The sequence below is a fragment of the Artibeus jamaicensis genome, unplaced genomic scaffold, assembly GCF_021234435.1.
Source record: "Artibeus jamaicensis isolate MK-2021 breed Jamaican fruit bat unplaced genomic scaffold, CSHL_Jam_final contig_464, whole genome shotgun sequence".
In the NCBI taxonomy this organism is placed as follows: domain Eukaryota; kingdom Metazoa; phylum Chordata; class Mammalia; order Chiroptera; family Phyllostomidae; genus Artibeus; species Artibeus jamaicensis.
The window spans coordinates 2,258,455-2,272,710 of NW_026521842.1; the positions used below are offsets into that span (position 1 = coordinate 2,258,455).

Genomic DNA, 14,256 nt, shown 5'->3' on the forward strand with positions numbered 1-14,256 from the left:
TAGGGAGCCTCGAATATGTATGCTCAGCGTGCCCCTCAAATACTGAGGGCCACCCACCTGCTGGCATAGGACACCCTGGTGGGGCCAGGGCCTCCCAGGGCCCATAAACAGAATACCTCTGTACATTCAGAGAAGGAATCTTGAAATGCGTACATCCTGAGCCCCTGGGGACTGCATGCTCCCACTCAGAGGGGCAGCTAAGGAATGGCACAGGTGTCTGACCACTGGGTCCCTCCTGCCTGTGGCCCCTGTATGACGGCCGCAGCTCTGTTTCTCTCCTGTACCCAGAAGGCTGGGAGGCAGCCACCTTGGTCCACAGAGGAGAAGACACTCACCCAAGGTCATGTAGCCAGTGAGAAATAGCACGGAGACCCAAGCTGGATGCTGCCTGGAACCACAGGAAGGCCTCAGTTTCCTGAACTTGAACCCAGATATGGCCAAGCCCAGGAGGGACCGCAGAGCTTTACCCTGGAAAACATCACCAAAGCCATCTTCTCCCTCCTTCCCCCAGGAGCTTACTGCAGCCCTAGGTCTGACTTTCAAACTCCCTGAGCCTCAGTTTCCCTTCTGTGCTAATCACTGAATCTCCCTTGAAGGCTGCTGGCAGGGAGGCTGTGAGCTCATGGCTGTAAGTCCTGGGCACAGAGAAGAATCTTAAAAAATGCTGTTAATGCTGTAATGACCAATGACCAATGAGCCTGAGCTGACGGAGAATGAGCTTGGGGGCCCTAGACAACCTGGGGATGGATGGGGTCGGCCACGTGAGGCCCTATGGCTGCCTACAACTCTGCCTTGGCTTTCCTTTCTTGGGTGGCCAAGTGCCTATTGCCAGAGCAGCCCAAAGACCAGATGAGCAGGCAGCCCCCAACTCCCGATCCTTCCCTGGGAGCTGAGAATCCAGCAATACCTAGGATGGACCCACCATTGCCTGCAACGTCCTGTCTCTACTGGTGGGCCCTCTGGCAGCTCTTGCCCTGAAACCCTATTGCAGGAAGAAGCCAAGACCACTTGGCCCTGGGGCCCCTCCCCTTCCTGTTCCCAGGGTCTAACTTGCAGGATAGGGGCTTGATGGAGGAAAAGGAAATTGAGGCAGAAGATTATGATAGGCAGATTGGGAAAGCTAGAGGACTTGGAGACCTCAAGAAGAACTGAAACGAAGCAGCCCACGGGAGGCTGGATGGGGGAGTGGTGCCCGATGTCCTCAGATGATGCAGATGACACACTAGCTCTGTACCAGGCCGCACCTCCTATACCAGTCTCATCTGTTTCACTGATATGGCCAGAAAGGTCCGTTCCACTTTGTAGGAGGAAACTGAGGCTCATAGAGGCTCAGTGACTTGCACAAGGGCCAGACACCCTCAGAGCTCAGTCCAGTGTCCCCATCTTACAGAGGTGGAGATAGGCTCAGGAAGGTGAGATAACTTCTGCATACCTGCAGAGTCCAAAAGCCTTGACCTCGGGATTCTACCTGTCCATGGCAGTGGCACACATGTCCAGAGATGGCCCCGTGGTATCTCCTCCTTCCCAGGAAGCAACACACGTGCCAGTTCTGGGGGTGGGGTGCACCTCGCCTGGAAGCTGGGGCAGGGCTCACACAGACCACCCCGTCCATCCTGTCTCCATATCACAAATGTGCTGTGTGACCCCGGTGCAGCCACCTACACTCTCTGATCCTCCATTTCTTTGTGTGCAAAATGGCTTGAGAACCCAAATCTGAGTGGGCTTCGGGAGATCCACAAGAGGAGATGCCTGCAAAGTGCTTAGCAGGTAGGTGTTCTGAGATGCTGGCTGGCTGCCTGGGTCTTTGTCCCCATTCCAGCTCCTGGACCGGAGGAACCAGGAGCAGCTGAGCTGGGCTCTGAGCAGACTAGGCTCAGGGAAGCTGCGCACCAGCACCCCATCACCTTTTTACAGGTGGGGAAACCAAAGCTCTGAGTGTCCACAGCCTTTCGGCCCAGGGAGGCAGAATGGAGAGACAGAAGGCCAAGGGGAGGGCCTGCTTATCTGCCTCGCCAGGCTCCAGCCCAAGGTCAGCTAGCACATTCCTGCCCCAGCAGTGCCCCTGCCTTCTCCCAAACATGGGGCTGACAGGAGAGGGGCTGGAGAGGCCTCAGGAAGATACAGGACATTGGGGCAGATGGCCTGGGGGGCTGAGCAGGCACTGCCCACATAAACCTCTGCCCACCTCTGTGTCGCAGACCCAGCTCCTGTGTCACATGTCACAGTCTCCTAGGGCCCCAGTTTTCTTGCCTGTAAAACGGCTCAATCAACAACAATGATGATCATAACAACAGGAAAGATCCCTGTGCAGAAAAGGACTGAGAGAGCTTGGGTGTAGGGCTGGCCCGGCCCAGGGCGTGGTACAGCCAGGGCACCCCGTCCATGAGTTCCTCCTTTTTCAAAAACAAACACCCGAAGAGGAGGAAGGCAAGAGGCAAGGCTGTGTGTTGAGTGATGGGCCCTTGAGTATCTGGCAAAATATCAGTAACACAGCCAGCAGCTCTCAGGGCCCCGGTGTCCACCGAGGACACTACCCCAGGGCAGCACTTTAGTTTGCACCTGGGATTTCATGGGCCCCACACGAAAGCCCCAGGAGGAATCTGCTCTAATTAAGCTCTTCCTACAGAAGTGGAAACTGAGGCATGACAGAAGCCACTTGCTCCCAGGGTCACAGTGAGGCCAGGACTCAAGGCTGAAAGGTGGCCCCCACTGCAGTGGCCTCCCACTCTGGAGCCAAGGGCTGGTCTGCCACCCAGAGCCCCCAGAGGGTGGCCCAGGGCTGGAACTCAGAGCCTGGCTCCCTGACGTGGAAGATAGGGTGGGAATGGAACCCTGGGCTCCCCCAAGAGAAGGGTCTCTGTCCTCAGTCCACCTGGTGGCCCCATGGACAGCTGGGGTGGTGGGAGCAACATACCACTCAGCAGCACAAAGCCCAGGTCCCACCGACCTTGGACCTCAGGTATGCTCCAAGTGCTGCTATTCATCGACACCCCTCTGGCCTGGCCGTGTTCAGATCTCAGCACAGCCATGGAGCAGCCACCATGTTACACGCATTCTACACATAAGAGAGCCAGGACTAGGACTGAAGGAGACGGTCTCCAAGGTGCTCAGACGGGAAGGGCTGTGGGCTGAGATGCAAGGCTGAGCATCTCGGGCCTCTTTCAGAGCTTGACTGCCTCCATTTTTCCCTCCTGCCCCAAGGCAGGATTCTAGTCCCGACCTTTTGTGGCTTTCATGTCCTCATCTGGAAAGTAGGGCATTAAACTTGGATGTGCCCATTGAACCAATGGGCAAGCCGAGGCAGATAGAGAGCAATAGTGACGCTGCCTACTACCTTGCCAGCACCCACCGAGCCTGCCTCCCTGCACAGACCCCCGCTCCTCCTGGACTCGTTGTCCCAGGCCCACTGCTCTTCTGACCCTGCCAACTGCTGGCTGGGGACACTTGGCAAGCCTGCCTTCCTCTCTAGGCCTCCAGCTCCCATTTCATCTGTGAAATGGGTGCAGGGACATAGAAGACTCTCACTTGGCTGCCTGGCTCTGCGGCTGCTCAACTCCAGGATGGCTTGGTCCAGACCCATTCAGAGCTCAGGTAGGGAGGTAGGGAGGTAGGGAGGTAGGGAGGTGGTGGGGGAGGCAGGAACATCACTGACCACTCCCCAGCACAGCCTCTCCTCTTTCCCTTTCCTCCGACAAAGAGGGGACCTCAGCCCAGGGACAGCAAGCAATGTGCCAAGGTTGCACAGCTTGGTTACTCACTCGGCAAGTCATGGTAGGAATGAGCAGGAGAGAAGGCTAGCCAGGAAGAGGGGTGGCACAGTGAGCTCTGTGGGCCACAGGGTCACAGAGGGGGTGGGGGTACTTCCCGGGTAGGGTCATGCATATATTTTACTCTCTGGGAGAGAGTTTGGGAAAAAAGATTTCTCCATCTCACATGAGCTGGAAATTACAGATCTGACCCGACTGACCACAGAGATACTATAGAGGAGGAGGGGGCCGGCAGGGAGGAGGATGGTCCCGGCAGCTGTTTTGGATGGATGACGAGTACTTCTCTTTGATCTTCACAGCTCCACTCAGGCCAGCAATGACCTCACTCCCATCTTGTAGATGGGGAAAACAAGGTTCACCTGGGGTGGACATTGCCCCTAGTCCCATGGACAGTAAGCGACTCAGCTAGGATCCTAGTCCATGTCCATTTCATGCCATGTGTCCATTAGATAATTTACCTGACGGTTCTGGAAGGCCCTCTGTGTGCGGACAGGACAGACCCCCACCCTTGCTCATAGGGAGTAGGCAATCACGCAGACTAATGAGGTCACTGCAGGAAGGGTACATGTGGAGGTGAGGGATGACCTGCCTGTAAGGGGCTCTGAGCAGACAGACCTGAGCAACCGTGCAAAGGCACTGAGGCTGGGAGGGGTGGGAGGATGCCAGAGAAAGAGCACCTCCGAGTCTGGGGTTGTGCACAGCCCCAGTGAGCAGCTCAGCCCTGATGGGAGCTCCCCCACGAGTGCAGGCTCACCCCTTCTCACAGGGCCAAACACACAGAGACTGAAGGAAGCTGAGCCCTTCCCAGTGGGGCCGTACACCCCCATCTGACACAGCCGAGGATACTGAGGCCATAGGGGGCCAGGGGACATGGAGGCTGGCTCCTTCCTCAGGTAGAACCCTCTTCGCCCCTGGCCAATCCTGTCTGGGTGGGGAGCAACAGACTAGGTCCACACTACGGCTGTGGCCTCAGCTTCCCCCTCTGTGAAATGGGGACAGTAACCAAGGGCAGCTCCAGGAAGACCCCGCCAGGGACCTGGTGGCTGTGTGGGGAGGAGCCCAGCCAGGTGCCCGAGTGTGGTCCAGCCAGCCTCCGTGAGGGCCTAGGCCTGGGTCTATGGGGTAGGTGATACCAATCGGCGAGGCAACAGCTGCCTCCAGGAGGAGGCCTGTCGATGGCAGATAGGCTGGCCGGGAGTATTATTCACGAGCCCGTCAAGCCCCAGGAACGTCTGGTTGGCATAGAAACAGGAGATAAGGGGCACAATTAATGGCATCGCATTCCCTCCTCCTTTTCTTCCCCAACTGACCCATTTAAATCGCTGGCAGTGCTGGTGCCACGCCGGGCTCCCGGTGACCTCCGGGGAGGGGCTGGCTGGGCGGCCAGGACTAGGCCAGGCAGGCTCAGGCCCCCGGGCAGGGCTGGCTGAAGTCTCCCTGGGGACAACTACTGCGCAGGAATGTCTCAGGAAGGAGGCCATGGGAGACTCAGCCAGGGCAGGGCTGGGAAAGACCCCGGAGTGCCTCTATTCCCCGGAAGCCCATTCCACAGGTGTGGAGACTGAGGCCTGGAGAAGCGCAGAGGCAAGCAGAGGGGAGAGGGCTTCAGGAAAGCAGCATGGTGTTCGTGAACATACTGGTCCAGAGGGAGGGGCCGGGATGCCTCCATTCCAACTCTGGCTCCGCCACTTTCTTGGGTGAGAAACTTAACCTCTTTGTGCTTTAGTTTCTTTAGATATAAGTTGCAATAAGAATGAAGACGTGCTTAAGCTCTGTAAGTATTAGTTAGTACTAATATTATTGTTACTATCAAATGAGCTGACTGTCTTCTCTGAGACCTAGGAATGCAGGAAAACCAAGAACAGTCTAGAGCCGGGTGAAGCTCCAACCATGGCGGGTGAGAGACTGGATTGTGCGAGGCTCAGGGGCAGGGCTGTGAGCAAATCCTTCCAGGTCTCTAAATCCTCTGTTCCTTTGGCTCACTATGCTCAATCCCCACGCCCCCAGGGTTCTGAGAAGGGGTCCAGAACTGGCTGAAGGCTGAAAGAAGGTGCCTCTCACACCTGTTTTTCAAGAGGCTGTGACAGGTAAAGTAACCTGTCCACGATGGCTCAAGTCAGGCAGCCAGGATGCTACAGCCCCCTCTTTCCCAGCTTCTCTGTCATCACAGTGCATCAAGGGGCATTTCAAGTTGGCCCCTGGGTGCAAGGCAGATCCCATGTGCCTCTGACACAGGGAAAAAAAGTGTGCCTGGCTCTGGGTCGACAGCTACGCTTATACCCACAAACACAGGCACAGACCGCTTCATCTCTTTTCAGGGCCTGACCCGGGCTCTCCCGGAACTGGCTCTTGCCAGAAGGCACAGCCAGTCCCACGGGTAGGTGTCAGGCTGCTGGGGAGAGCAGGCAGGTGGCTTTGAAGTTCGGAGTAAATTAGTCATCCTGTGGCTACCAATAATTTGTTTAATCAAACTCTGAGAATGTGTGAAAAACACCATTATCTGAGATGGAGCTGGAGCACCTGTCAGGGCTTGGACTGGTGGGGACTGTCGGGCCAGGCGAGGCTTGCTTTTTTCTGGAAGCGCCTTCCTTGGCTGGCCTCAGTTTCCACTTGGTATCTGGGATCCATGATCCCCAAGGGCCCTCTCACTGGAAAGGGACTCTGTGGCCCCTGGACAGCCTCAGTCTGACTTGAGGGTTCACGCCTGTCCACATTTTGCAGAAATGGAAACTGAGGCCCAGCCCCACCCTCCTTTCTGACGTCATTCTTGCCTCCTCACACAGGCTGTCCCTTCCCTAGCATCATGTGACTCTCGGCCCTTCATCTGCCCCACAAGAGCCAGGAATCATCACCCCATTTTTCAGAGTTGGAAACTGAGGCCTGTCCATTGTCCCTGGGGCACCCCCATAGCGAGCCTCTTCCTCTCTGGAAGTCCTTCCTGTTCCCCAAAGTGTCCTTGACTACTGGATGTGCCCCATCTGCTTTCTACCCCCTACCCTGTCTGTCTTGACTTGCCAGAGTTCCAGGTCTCACCCCTTTCATCTCCTGGTGACATGGGACCCAGTGCTTGCATACAGTAAGTGCTCCATAAAGACATTCTAGTGAACAGAGGCAAATCTACACAGACCTCCTCTCTTGATTTGGAGGACCTGCTCAAAAAGAAACCAGCACCCTGGGTCCCTCTAAAACCCAGCCTGGGCAATGGAAACCACTCCATTTTTTTTTTTTCCAAGCAAACTCCAAGCAGGTTCCACCTCATACTTGCCAGAAAACGACACCAACCCCAACATGATTCAAGAAGAAAAACACCATCTCTCCTGTTGTAGGTGCCAACCCCACCTCTGCTTGTCTCACACCATCTAATAGAAATTAGGGGCGGGGTGTCCTCCCCTGCCCTCCCCCATCCTGGCCAGCACAGAGTCACTTTTCTTTCATTTTGATGGACCGTACCACCCGCAGGGGGAGGATCAACTTCTTGGCAATTAAGTGTGTTTGGGATGAAAACTCGCCCAGACAGACCAACCCTGGGGCGGAAGCCCACTCCCCCTGCACCGCCCACGTCCGAGGCCCCCACTCGCCCCAGCCAGACGCCCCCACGCTGTTGTTGCCTTGAACCAGCGGGGCCTGGTGGCCATAGATAAGGCCTCTTATCGTTCTTGGCGATCGCCATCCGGCCCACTGGCCCAGGAGTTTATCAGAGCTCACATCGACCCGGGCGGGAGGAAAGCTCAGCGGGGCCCGGGGAACCAGGGGTCCCGGGCCGCGCTTTGCCCAGCGCTCCCCGCCAGCGCAGCCGGGCCTATCATCTCAACCATCTGGCCGGCCAAGGCCGCGCTCCCGCCTCGCCCTCCCCCGCTCCCACGTTTGAAGTTAATAAATGGAAGCGCCTATCGCCGCCGCCATCGGTTACTCGCCTTATCAGCGCGGCACATCTATCTCTGCGCGGAACAAAAGGCGCACAGAGGCGCGGGCAGCTGCGCCCCGGCTCTGTCGGGGGGAGGGTGGCGGCGGCCCCAAGAGCTTTACCTACTGCCGTCCGCACCCGCGGCCTGGTTGCAGGTGAGGCTAGCGCGGTGCGAGCACAGCTGCGACGGCCGCACGCACAGCCACGAGCAGAGGGCAGGCGGGCGGGCGCCGCCGCTCGGTGACAATCAGCGCTCGCATCTTAACGCGCCAAGATCTGCCATTGGGAGGAGGCGCCCGGGGCCGCAGGCAGCAGGGCGAGTGCCCGGACCCGCCTCCTAGGCCCTGCCCCATCCTCTGCCTTGGTGTTGGAAGCGCAGAGGGTGGGCAGCAGGGTCTCTTCGTGCGCTTGCTGCAGTCTCTGTCCCCAACAAGCACCGCTCTGCTGACACAACTGGGCCCAGGCGCTCGCCCCGCTCTAGGCCTTATCTACGCTGGCGATCGGTTCCCAACCTGCGATCTCCCTGCCCGAGCTATCTGCATTTCTCATCACGCTCAAACACACACACACACACACACACACACACACACACACACACGAACAGACCGAACAGTGGCGCACAGGGGAGGAGGGGAAAAAGAAACCAGAGAACGCGCGCAGATCGGGACCTGTGGGTGGTTTTACCTAATACTTGAGTTCACTTGGCGACTCAGAAGGCGACTTTCTGAAAATAAGTCCGGTTTGCACATTGAGGGCGTCGGATTACGGATTACGGGAACCAGGATTCATGCCTGTGTTTCCCCCCTCCCCAGGACCTCAGGAGTAGACTCTCCGCCAGGAGTTCGCACAAACGGTCCTGGTGGCAGTGATCATGTGGACATGAGTGGCAATGCCTCGGTGCCTGGGGCTGGGCAGTGGGCTGGCCCCGACTACCTGCCTGCCTAGCCTGGGTGATGCGATCCTCGGAGGAAGTCCCTGCCTCTGCCTTGGACGCCGAAGTATTAAGTTATTGGTCTGGGGCAGGGAGCCGCGCTTCCTGTGCACTCGACCCATTGCCCCTCCTGAAGCCGCGCGGCCCCCGAGAGTGCGGGGCGCTCTTATCGCAGGAGCTTCGGCAGTGTGGACTCAGTGGCCGCCCAGACCCCCCAGAGGAGTGGCCTGTAGGCTAGATGGACGAGAAACTAGGGACGCGCACGGAGGGGACACTAGCCCGGGGCGAGTCCCCAGGAACCCCCTTTCTGATTTGGGGTGCGGGTTGTGCCCGCAGGCATCCCAGCGCACCTTCTGCTGCTGGTGCCGCCTCGGCCGAGTCGGACCTTCAGGAGACTGTCTTCGAGCAGGGAAGTCTCGAATTTGAGACCCCGGCGACAGGGGACTGAGTAGCTGGAGCCTAGTGCTCGAGCTACACGCCACCGCCACCCCCACCCCCTGCAAGCCACGTGGCTCCTTGACTAACAGGGGTCTTTGGACTGGAGCCTCTCCTCGCCACTTGGCCGTGCATTTCTACGAGGCCGCGGGTGTCCCCTCTCCCTCCCAGGTCTCTTTCTCCCTCTTCATACAAAGCCTGGGAGAGTCAACCGTTCGAGATAAGATCACAATTTCAGCCCGTCCCGACAGAGCGATCTTATCAGGATGGGACTTGCAGAATGGAATATTTTAAACTTTATCTGAGCCCAGATCGGGGCCGCCTTATCGCCGCACCATCTCGGGGATGCAGGGGAGGGGTAGGTCGGGAGGTGGGTGCGCCCAAGACGCCCTGCTCCCAGCCCTCTGGGCGGACACCTCTCGGGGTCAGACCCCCGGTGCGGAGCCTAGACGCAGGGGCCCAGCTCGCCGTGGAGATTAGATTACGGCGCGCTTGGCACAGAGCGCGGGGGACGCGGCGCGGGGTGAAGGTCGGCAGCGCCGCGGGCAGAGCGGGGCGGGCGGGAGGCGGGCGGGGAGCCGGCGAGGGACGGCGGGGGTCGGGGACGGCGGACGGGCGGGCAAAGTTTGACTCACGCTTGATCTGCCGGGGATTGCTCTGTTTCCTTCTGGACATGTCTCCGGCGCCGCGTGCCCTCCCGGCGGCCGCCTCTAGCCCCTGGTGGGCGGCGGCGGGCGGCGGGGGCGCGGCGGAACCGCGGGACGGCTCATGCCCCCGGCCCTTGGGCTCCACGGCGCCCCGGCCCGCGCCCCCAAGCAGCCGCGGACCGTCCAGAGCCGCTACGGAGGCCGGAGAGTCGGCCCTGCGATGCAAGCTCGCGGACCGCCGGGGGCGGCGGGCGGCGGGCTGCTGCCAGTCCTCGGCTCCCGCGCAGACGCCGCCGCCGCTCAGCTTTTCTCAATGGAACCTGCGGGCAGCGCGAAGAACCGGGCAGCTTGGACCCTGAAGCTCCGGGAGGGCGGGACGGCAGGGGCGGGACCTGCTCGTCAAGGGCGCCGCGCCTCCAAACCCGCCCTGCCGCCCTGGCCCCGCCCATAGAACGGAGTGCCCGCCCCGGCTTGCACAGAGCTGGCCCCGCCCCTACCTCAGCGCCACGGCCCGCCCCCGGTGTCGTGGCCCCGCCTTCACTGCGCGGTCCTCGCCCCAAGGCCCCGCCCACGGCCCTGGGTAGACCTCTGCGCTCAACTCTTCCTTCAGTCCTGTAGCTTTGTCTCCAGGCCTCTCTGGGACTCTGTTACCTATTCTGTCTCGCCGTGACCGCGGCACTACACCCGGCCCTGCTCCAGGCCTCTGTGGACCGGCCCCTCGGAGCTAGCCCTGCCTCCAGGCTCTAGACCTGCCTGACTGAATCGGATTGGACCCCAGGACGCTGAGGCCCCGCCCCATCTCCGCCCCAGCGACCTGGCTCCTCCTTCGCTCCGCCCCGGCCCCTATGACTCCGCCCCCTACTTTTACTCCTCCCCCAGATTCTCCGTCCGGCTCTGAAGACCTGTGCTCACCCGCCCTCCTTTGCCGATGGAAAGCGGCCAGTGAGGGGTTAGGAAGCTCAAAGCCTTGACACCTCACGTTTCTCTTGGGCCCGATTTGGGAGCCAGCTTTGTTCGGTGGAGGCTTCCGTCCAAATCTTTGGTGGAAGCAGCATCCCCGGGATCCGCCACAGAGTTGGACGAGACCCCCGAATGGAGAGAGGGGACCTTGGGTCCTCCTCCCTTGCGCAGGAAATCTGGGAAGGCGCAGAAACTCGGGGCCTGTCCTGCACCCTCTCCCAAGCAGGCGACGGGGGTCACCCCTTGGAGCCCCTCCTCCGTTGGACGCTCCTGCTGGAGCCCAAGAAACAGGCTCTTCAGTGGGCTGAGCGAACCCCCTCACCCCTCGCTGCCTGGGCAGTCTGAAGGGAGTGAGGGTCCCAGGGACAGTACTGTCTGTTCCAGTCCTGGAAATGGAGGCAACCCTCCTAGTCCTTTGGGATATGTTCATGGGACCCCAGAGGCCCTGCATTTCTAGTGAGTCTTGCTCAAAGTCACACAGCATTAGGGTTGTCTGGGTGGGAGCACAATCATATTCTTTAAAAATTTTTTTTATTTATTAATTTTTAGAAAGAGGGGAAAGGAGGGAGACAGAGAGGGAGAGAAACATCAATGTGCCGTTGCCTTTCCCTTGCCCCCCACTGGGGACCTGGCCTGCAACCCAGGCATGTGCCCTAACTGGGAATTGAACCAGCGATTCTTTGGTTTGCAGGGCGGTGCTCAATCCACTGAGCCTTACCAGCCAGGGCACAATTGTATTATTTTATTTTAATATTCTTGGCCTGAATTTGGTGCCTGCCCCCTCTCCCCTATATTCATAAAAAATAGGGAGTAATTAGGGCCCCAGGGCCACCAGGAAGGGTTTCTGCTGAGTCCCACCCATCTGATGGCAGATGGTCATCATCACTGTCATGTGCAGAGGCTGGCTGAGTGCAGAGCTGTCTGCCTGTGAGACCGCGCCCCCCCCCCCGTCCAATTCTGACTCCTGTCACCTTTGTCCCCACTCCATGGATAAGGAGAAGCATTATCCCCAGAGCCTGGGCACTCCCTCCTGCCCTGCCACGACTCTCAGGAGGTCTCTGGGCAGTAGAGTGTCAGGCAGGGCAGGAGGCCGAGGTCCACCCTGGGACCATCCACTGCCACCAGACAGACAGGAACAGTAATGCTAGGAGGCCAAGCGACCTGCCCAGGGACACCCAGCTCCCTACCCAGGTAGGCCTTTCAACAGCTGCCTCACGCTGTATCCCCTCATTAAGGAGCATGGGGCCTCACTCACTGAGGGGGTACACTGTCTGGTTCACTCAGCACAAGGCTCCCACAGTGTTTGTTGACAGAATGGGGCACTCCACCTGTCTGTGCTTTCCACTGAGCTTACTGCCCTCCCAAAGTTGGGGACTTGGGAGTCAGAGAGATTACTGGAGGAGGTGGCCATGGGCTATGTCTGAGACTCCATGAACCTCAAAGTTTGTGCTGCCGCCGAAATGGCTGGGTATCTGTGTTAAGGAGGATGCTGAGAGTCAGTAGGAGAGAGATCCCTGACCTATTAGTGATATCTGTCTAGGGTACAGGATGAGAAAATAAGCATCACTTTGGCCACTTCCTTGCCCATAAACAGGCCCCAAGAGGAGAAACATCCAAATCACCCATGGACTTAGGAGCAGAGGCAGGTCAGAAATAGAACCTGCTGACTGGGACTAGCTACATCATTTTGGGGGCCCAGTATAAAATGAAAACATGGGGGCCCCTTGTTCAAAAATTGAGAATTGCAGAGCAGCAACAGCAGTAAAGTGTTAAACCAAGTGCAGGCCCCACACACCTGCACAGGCCACGGGCCCATGAAGCGCTGTAACAACCCTGGACCCAGGTGAGAGCTGCTTCTGGAGCACTTTCCTTCTACGCTTTGCCCCTCGATCTGCCCTGCAGGGGTTATTTTTATCCCCATCATACAGAAGAGGAAACTGTATTGCTGGTGATCAGTGGTGATGCCACAGAACCTGAATATACTACAGGCCCTCAGAGAAGGTCTGTTGATAATAAAAGTAAATTGAGGAAAGAGGAGCAAGAAATGTTGAAAGGAAGGAAGGCCTGGGTGAGTCCAGAGTGGGAGTGCCTGCCTCTGCCTGGGGAAGTCAAGGAAGGCTCTCTGGAAGAGGTGACATCTGAGTGGGGCTTTGCAGGAGTCTGTAACTGGGTGGGAAACCAGGAACAGGGTGTGGGGTTGCTGAGTTTGTCTTACCTGGCCATCTCCACCCCACATGGGCTGCCCATTGTGAACTCTAATTTCCACCTGTCCCTGTGTGTCTGTGAGGAGTACCAGGATTCACACCCAAAAGTCACTAGTGGAGTAAACAGAATGACACTCAGTCTGAAAGGGGGCTGTCAATGCTTGCTGTGGAGCTGGGAGGGGCTTTGCCTGGAGCTGGGCTGCCTTGACCATGGTCCGGTTGTTTCCTGCTCACTGGATTTCAAGGCTAATAGCAGGCTTTCTGGAGGCCGCCCAGGAGGCTCCACAGGTGTTTGGGCGTAGGAAAGGCTCCTGAGCATGGCTCTGTCCTAGATGCCCAGTCTAGGGGCGATGTCTTGGTTGTATCATGAGCATTTTCCAAGCCCTCCCTTTGCGCTGGTTAATATTCTCACATGAGGTCCTTGTGCAACCCTCTGTTGGTTACACCATCAGGGTCACCCAGGCAAAGAGTGGCAGAGCTGGGCCCGGGACACAGTGTTCAAGGCTATTGTGGTAGTGATGAAGACACTAAAGCTCAGAGTGGTCCTCTAGCTCAGACATGGCAGAGCTTCCTGCAACCCCAGGCAGGCTAACTCCAGAGGCCATGCTCTTAACCCTGGCCTGGGAGTCTGGATAACTGGCTCAGAATCCTGTCTCTGCCACTTTAGGGGGTGGGATCTGAGCAATCTGGTCCTTGGTTTCCTCACCAGTAAGTGTGGGTGGCCCCTGACCCCTCAGGGCTCCTCTAGCCTTGATACCATGTGGTTCTGGGCTCATGTCTGGTCTACCTCTGCCCTCTGACCTGTGGGCTGGCAGTCTGTGGGCACACCCTGCCCCTGGAGGGTGGCCCAGGTCTGGGAAGTTGCTGTGGCTGGGGGAGGGAGTTAATTGTGGCACCTCCCCCATGTCAGACCCTGCATTAATTGTTGGGCTATGACAAGGTGAGCCACAGAATATTCCAGAAACTTAAGCTGGCCATTGAAGAATGAAGAGGGTATTCAAGAAAGAGTGATGGGAGAAGAGCATTCTCAGGTGAGGGAAGAGTAGGTACAAAGGTGGGGAGGGCTGAGTGTGGGGTCTCAAAGGCCCAGGGCTGCAGCAGACTGACTACGGGCGGAGCAGGTCCTGAGGACAGGCTACCGCAAAGGCCTCAGGACACCATGCCCACCAAGCCCTCTTTCTGTTTCACTGTCTCTCCCGTGTTTGTGACTTCACCTCCCTATAGCTCCAAAATGCCTCCTGAGATGCTGCCACCACCCTGTTTTGTTCTAAGCCTCCCTTACTCCCTGCCCTAACCATTGCTGCCCCCACCCCACTGGTCCCCTCAAACCACTCCTGCCCCTGCTGCCTGTGATAACCTCTACCCTGCTCTTACGCTCTTTTCTGAACCTCCTTGTATTTGGGTCCAG

General features: G+C 58.2%; 1 protein-coding gene across 4 annotated transcripts in view; it reads right to left on the reverse strand.

The window, feature by feature from the left end:
• The window catches only part of ZFPM1 (zinc finger protein, FOG family member 1), a 74,863-nt gene extending 64,459 nt beyond the window's left edge, over positions 1-10,404 (reverse strand). For 2 of the 4 annotated variants that reach the window (XM_037142355.2, XM_037142352.2), the window contains exon 1: positions 9,673-10,076. In XM_037142355.2, coding sequence (XP_036998250.2) covers positions 9,673-9,712 — 40 coding nt within the window. In that variant the 5' untranslated portion in view covers positions 9,713-10,076. Of the gene's footprint in view, positions 1-9,672; positions 10,077-10,335 lie in introns of those variants that run through there. The other 2 variants (XM_037142353.2, XM_053666594.1) reach the window with 2 other exon arrangements.
• Positions 10,405-14,256: the final 3,852 nt, after the last annotated feature.